The sequence below is a fragment of the Montipora foliosa genome, chromosome 1 (assembly GCF_036669935.1).
Source record: "Montipora foliosa isolate CH-2021 chromosome 1, ASM3666993v2, whole genome shotgun sequence".
In the NCBI taxonomy this organism is placed as follows: Eukaryota; Metazoa; Cnidaria; class Anthozoa; order Scleractinia; family Acroporidae; genus Montipora; species Montipora foliosa.
In genome coordinates, this window is record NC_090869.1 from 6,258,116 (window position 1) to 6,264,835 (window position 6,720).

Genomic DNA, 6,720 nt, shown 5'->3' on the forward strand with positions numbered 1-6,720 from the left:
TTAAATCTGCTCGAGTTAATCAAAGCAAGCACTTTGATGAGTTTCCTAGTCTCATCCGCAAGACTTCAGTTATTGAAAAACTATGCCATGTAAAATTAGCAACATCTTTAATTTTCAGCCTCACAACGCCAAATTATATAAGAACTTTCAGCCTCAATTCCAAAATTTGACGTTTTTATATAAAAAAAAGGGGTGTATAACTTGCTTTCTGGGGTTAGAGACGGGAACTCCGCTTTTAGGCTTTTAGGAAAAACAAACGCAGTTCCGGTTCGGTCACCCTATGACGTCAGCTTAATTTCTTGTAATTGGTCATCGGGCTCCTGTGGGAGTCTCATTCGCGGGAAATTCAATCTAAAAATAAATTGGTCTGTGAAAACGCCGTTACACGAACGCAGTAGAGTTGTAGACTCCGGGTCATGGGTTCCTGACCTAGTACAATTAGATGCACCCAACATGAAGTGTCCCTTTAATTCTAAGCTTTTCCTACCAAACAATAACGTTGTGCTGGTAATTGTTTGTATTCTGAGACATGAGTGATGTTGAAGTTGGGAAGAAGAGCACGGCCACACTTTGTGACGCGTAACGAAATCTGTGTGCATCTAATTATAGGGGCATTTCTGGTGATGTTAGGTGTAGTGGACTATTAAGTTGCACAATCCATTAATTGTATTTAGACAACAGGGCCCGGTTGTTTGAAAGCTGATTAACTTAATCCAGGATTAGTGTAAACTTTTGTTTCATGTTTTCAACTTTTTGGTGAAAATTTCTTTCGTTTACTTTTGTTTTTCAAGATTGACTTCTTCTAATGTAAAGTTTTGCCAAATATCAGCGTTGAACAGCAATTAGGAGAAGAGAAATAAACTCCTTGGTTAATTTTTAATCTGGGATTAGCGTTAATCGGCTTTTGAACAACCGGGCCCAGGATTTCAACGATCATTTTGTACCGAATGTCTCAGCCTAATTATTCCAGCTCAGTGGATGCCTGATTCTCATTTGCTATCCAAGGGAGAGTCATTTGCATGTAATCTGTAGGGTTAACATGTACATGTACATGTAGTATCCGGGACCTGGATTTTCGAAAGCCAGGATTAGTGTAAACTTTGGTTTCATTTTTTCAACTTTTTAGTAAAAGTTTCTTTTGCTTATTTTTGTTTTTCAAGGTTGACTTCTTTTAACACATAATTTTGCCGAATTTCAAGTGCTGCTGCCACCAAAAAACAATTCTTCTTTTTCTTTGGATTTCAAAACTATGTTAACCAAGTTTTAAGTTCTGATTTTAAAAAGACACGTGTTTATTTTAACTGGAATTTTGTTATTTATTGGTCCGCCGTTACTAACTTTTTAAAGACTCACTGTTTTAAGACTGCACTGCGTGTGTACGCGGCTGAATTAATATGCAGCACGGGAGTTTCGGGCTTTCAGACTTTTAAACTCGTGTTTTGCAAATAAGTTGTGTTTACACGCTGAAATTTTAAGCTAGTGAGTAAATGACGTCACTTTCGCTAGATCCAACCCTCTTGAGGTCCAATAGGTCAGTTTTGAACGTGAGTAATGGCGGACCGTGAAATCCGAACCTTACACTCAAAATAAACAGGTTTTTTGGGTAAACGTCAAAGCTCAAAATTTTACCAGTCAGGTGTTAAGCGAACACGCTGTCAAACTCTGAAGAAAAAAAGAAAATGACTTTTTGATCATAGTAGCACTTTCAGCGCTGAACAAATTTTTTGAAGTAGAGAAATAAACTCCTTGGTTGAATTTTAATCTGGGATCAGCGTTTAATTGGGTTTTGAACAACTGGGCCCTAAAGAAGATGAATGACCCTGTGTGTTTCAGGCCTCCTCGATGATTGGATATATAATTGAAATTTATAAAAACATATATGTATGACCTGAATTTTGTTTTAGGAAGGAGAGACAGGCTTTCTGGATAAAAGACACACTACTGATGAAATGTTAGACGATAGAAAGGAAAACCTCTCAAAACACAAAGCAAAGTATGAATGGTCAAAAACTTTTTTTAAAAAATTACTTAAATTGTTAACATTTTGTTTCCTAGATTGAACCAATCAAGTAACTTGTTGTCTTGTTTTACTGTGTGGTTTTTCTACCCTAGGCGAGCATTTTCTTGCGCTGGTGTAGATGAAAATGTACAAACAAAGCAATTGATTCAACAGTATTCTGTGGCTGCACCACATATCTCACCCAAAAGACCGTTTAGACTCCCTCGCAGAAGCACCTTTGGCCTGGTAAGTCCTTTGAGGTAGCTAAAATTAAATGTTTAATTTAAACTAGGTTTAGCCTCATGTTTGCTGCACACAATACAATACATACTTATTGACCGCTCTCCACAGGGGCTTTTCAGGGCCAATGAAACACAACGAAACAGTCTAACTGGCCGGAGGCAAACCAGTTGGCTATTTACAAGTGCAGTTGGGAAGTTGAACCAGGGACAACCAGGAACAAATTCAACGAGTGGTCAAAGCGGGTCTTGAATCCGGGATCTCCGGATCTCAAGGCAAGTGCCCTGACCACTGGGCCACACTGCCTACGTCATATGTCAAACATGAGGCTGAAATTTAGGCTATGCCAGCAATGAAAATTTTTTTCTTGATTTTTACTCGTTTTTTGCTTGTTAGCTACGGATATTGAACAACTTCGCAAAAGAGAGTGAAAGTTTACAATAAGAGAATTTTAATAGTTCTACATGAATACAATGAAGACAAGTCATTCCGCTCCAGAGTCGATCCGCCCTACAGTATTCTGGTGACCCTCATATGATAGCTAACCGACCCTAACCCTAATTTTTCATCACTAAAATCAGTGGGTAGACTTAGTCATTAAAATGAGTGCTGAGACACACTAATACGTGGGGTGGAATGACCAGTTACGTTCTACGTGTATGACTATGGGTAACCTGCAGGTTTCTGTTTAACATGTGCGTGATGCTAAATCCCCCTAAATGTTGACTCTGTCGCGTTCCCGGTGTAGTAGGCACGTGGTGTTATACACCGGAGTTTGCCGGTTTCAACCAAAGTATTGTTGAATTCAGTTCAGTATTGCATAGTCACAGATGCTAAGCCGCTTGCTTACACCACTTACGATAAAAAGTAGAAGGAAAATGATCAATTGTCTCACAAGGAAATGAACTCTCGATTACGATGGGGCACGAAATAGCAAGAATTATCAACGCAAACTTATAGCTGGAAATAAAGAAAAGAAACCAAATGGCAAACAGAACAACTTGACACCAGGCCCCAGTTGTTCAAACGATGGATAGTGCTATCTGCCGGATAAATCACTACCTAGTGGATAAGTCATAGCGAAAACAATTGCGCTACCCAGTGGATAGCGATTTATCCGGCGGATAGCGCTATCCATCGTTTGAATAACTGGGGCCTGATATTTGACTCCGTGTGTTAGAAACTCCCAGAAATAATCGAATTCCTACTTGGACGCGTAACCTGTAACTATATCTTGACTCCGCGAAATGTGTTCCAATAACACAATATCTTAGAGAGACTGTCGTATGACCTTGAAAAAGTTTTTGCAATTTGTTTCACGAGCCAATGTTTGGCAAGATTAAAACAAAGCTTCTCCTTATTCCCGCCAAGGAAACTCCTAATATGGGCAGTAAGCAGTTTGATTGCCCAATCACATTACTGCTGCATTTCAAATGACGCCAAAGCGAAACTTTCCAGAAAGTTGTCGTTGTTAGCATCCGCGTTCGCTAAGCTAATGAAAATTCGCGCTCGTTTGTTTTTATTCGATAAGTCAATTGAATGCTTTGCATTTTTTTACGTTTATTTTTCAAGGTCATATGAAAGTCGCTCTATCACAACTGACAACGTCACAAGGAAACCTAAACAACGGAAATCACAATCAATCAAATCAAAACCAACAGGAAACATAAAAAGAATGAAATATCAAAGTCCTATATACAGCACACTGTTTGTTACTTCAAAAGGCATTGTTCATAAAATACTTCTTCGCTTGCTTATCCAACTTCAGTTTACAATGAGGAGTAAGGATTGCACAGTTGGTTAATGCGCGGCCTTCTTTACGAGACGTCCCGAGTTCGATCCCTAGTGACCTCACATCCTTGCTTCGACTTCTTTCCATTCTGTGCAGCTTCAGGTAGCTGTAAATGCCCATAAAAATAGAGCACTAATGGAAAGTAGGGGGGTAAAATGAGCACACCGGCGACTGGCTTCCTTCCTTCCTACCCTCTAGAGTGTAAAGGAACTTCTGACGTTAAATAAGGTGTACTTGTACCTTGACCTGTACCTAATCTATTTTTTTGTCCATTATAATGATAGCAAGGAAGTACTTTTGACATTGACTGAAATACCTGCATGCATTTGTCATGCTTGTTCTCCTGCGAGTCCTGTCATTTTTTTGGCTTTTCTTTGCTTCAGGGCAACTCATTGCTCAATCAAACAAAATTCTTGGATTCAGAGCAGTCATCTGGTGATCAGGTATTTGCTTTTCGACTTGTAGGAAAAAGAAAAGATACTGTAGTATATCTATTTTGTTAAAGAAGTGTTTTTTTTTTATAGACACATTTATAACAGGCCTTTTAATCAACACTCCTTCTCTTACAGGCTGCTCCAACTTTGTTTTTCAGTTGGTAGAGCAATGGTTGTCAAATCCACTGGTCGTGGGTTCAATTCCCAAACTTGTCAGAGTTGTTCTTTGTCCTTTTGTGGGCCCGTTCCATTAGTAGGACTAATGCTCTCATGAATTTCATGGATATATATAGCACTATAAATTACCTTCAAATTGTTAATTCTGTTATCTTGATTTGATTTTTTTACTTTTTTGTGACAGGATTTCATTGAGGAAAGTATGTTTTGTTGTCTAGTATCACCATTTGGATGGAGCTCCTCACAAACTGGTAGGAAGAATTCCTTATTAGTCCCTCTACATTTCAATATTGACACTAGACTGTACATAAATTCAGCACCTGAAAAACGTTTCTGCCAATTTTCATAGGGGTGCAAGAAATACATTCCATAGTACCTGTCTTTTCTTCTCTAAAGGCAAAGAAAATAATGGGGTCTTAACCTCATAATTGTCTTTACAGTGATATAAAACACCGTATTAGCTGTATTAACCTTGCAACTCTTCAGTTCAATTAAATGACTGCTTTGATGTATTTCTTTTCCTTTCCAGGTGATAGGCCATCAAACAAATGGTCTTTAAGCTTAGCTTCATCAGGGTAAGTGTTTTTTATCCACCTTTTTGGGGCACGTTCTGTTGCAATGCTGTTTTCACCTTGACTGTGACCAAAGTTGATGAAGTGTGATTAAAACCCAGATGGCATAGGCTTATGACATCACAGGGGTCATCTTGTTGTTTGGCGGCCACATTGGCTGATGATCACACATGTAGTAAGGCTCTATAATTCGATTTAAAAAACGATTTAAAGAGTTGATAAAAATTCCGAGGGCCCAGTAGTTCTTTCGTACTTAATGTATGAATCCCAAGCGTTGGGAAGTGAATCGTTCAAATGGCTGTCTACAGGTACAGCTGCGGAGTTGAATTGGGAATTACCCAGCTCAACTCCAGCTGATGGTCAGGACTAGAACCTAGGGCCTCCCTTGCCCACATTCATTAGCCGTGGTGTCTACCGGTATTTTAAGGCTTACCCTGCCTCAGAGCGCTCGGTCCTTAAATTAATCTTTTTAAAAATCACATTCCAGAGAGGAAGTGCCTTCCTGGACCAATGACCTTCGGCTTGGAACACTATCATCTGTTTTGTGTCAAGTAAGGATCTGATTCACTTCAAATATGTTTCTATTCTCTGTGCAATCATTTACATTTTATGTTGAAGCGAATTACTGTAAGAATTATTTTCCTTAGGTACTGCTGCAAACGATAGAATGCTTGGCAGATTCAAGATGGGAATTAAGGAGAATGGGGCAACAGGTAGGTTCGCTTAAGCAATGTTATTAAATGTCGCTCACTCACAAACTAGTAGGCGAGCTGGCGAGTTAGTTCTTTCATTTAATTTGTTTCAGTTCTTTTCCATGTGGCTGTTACTTACTACGTACATTTACAATGCACAAGGAAACCGACAAACTGACAATTTTCTGGTGTAGAAGAGAAGATGAACGTTGTGCTATTAAACAAAGAGTATTATGGTATTTTTGATACTGGGTAATTTTACCCAGACTGTCTAAAACGTAGGCAGGTAGAAAGTGGAACATTTTTTTCCCATTTGGAATTGTCGATAGATAGCTATTATTCTTTCTACCACTTTTCTTTGGTTGGGAAATCGGGATTAGGTGTGCCTTTGATTAGTGGAGTGGCATACAGCAAGTCTTTTCATCTTGTACCATTGTCGTTGGTAGAGATGGAAGTTACTTGGGACTTTTGATGGGTGGCTTTCATTTCTTGTTCTTGCATTGAAGTCGCCAAGGATAGCTGTGATGTTGTGAGGTGGTTCATGAGTGATATAGCATTTGTTACTTCACCAAGATAATAATTTATCCTTGTCCTTAGACGCGGACGGCAACCGGAATTGAGCTGTTTTCCCATCTAATTTGTCCTCACACAACCACATTTACATTGCCAAGTATCTTTTCTCCATTAGAGACGATTAGTATAAAAAGCTGGGAGACACCTCTGTCCTGGCACGCGAAATGTTCTCTTCCGGTTGCCGTTCGCGTCTCAAAAAAGTGCGTGCTTAAGCTTCCTAATACAAATGTAACAAAACTTA

The 6,720-nt window shown here is 39.1% G+C and overlaps 1 protein-coding gene across 2 annotated transcripts in view; it reads left to right on the forward strand.

The window, feature by feature from the left end:
- Nucleotides 1-6,720, forward strand: part of LOC138009959 (uncharacterized) — a 63,597-nt gene that overhangs the window by 20,355 nt on the left and 36,522 nt on the right. For both annotated transcript variants that reach the window (XM_068856960.1, XM_068857003.1), the window contains 7 exons: nucleotides 1,905-1,993; nucleotides 2,113-2,245; nucleotides 4,415-4,474; nucleotides 4,827-4,893; nucleotides 5,172-5,217; nucleotides 5,702-5,765; nucleotides 5,862-5,927. In XM_068856960.1, the coding sequence (XP_068713061.1) occupies nucleotides 1,905-1,993; nucleotides 2,113-2,245; nucleotides 4,415-4,474; nucleotides 4,827-4,893; nucleotides 5,172-5,217; nucleotides 5,702-5,765; nucleotides 5,862-5,927 (525 nt within the window). The remainder of the gene's footprint in view (nucleotides 1-1,904; nucleotides 1,994-2,112; nucleotides 2,246-4,414; nucleotides 4,475-4,826; nucleotides 4,894-5,171; nucleotides 5,218-5,701; nucleotides 5,766-5,861; nucleotides 5,928-6,720) is intronic.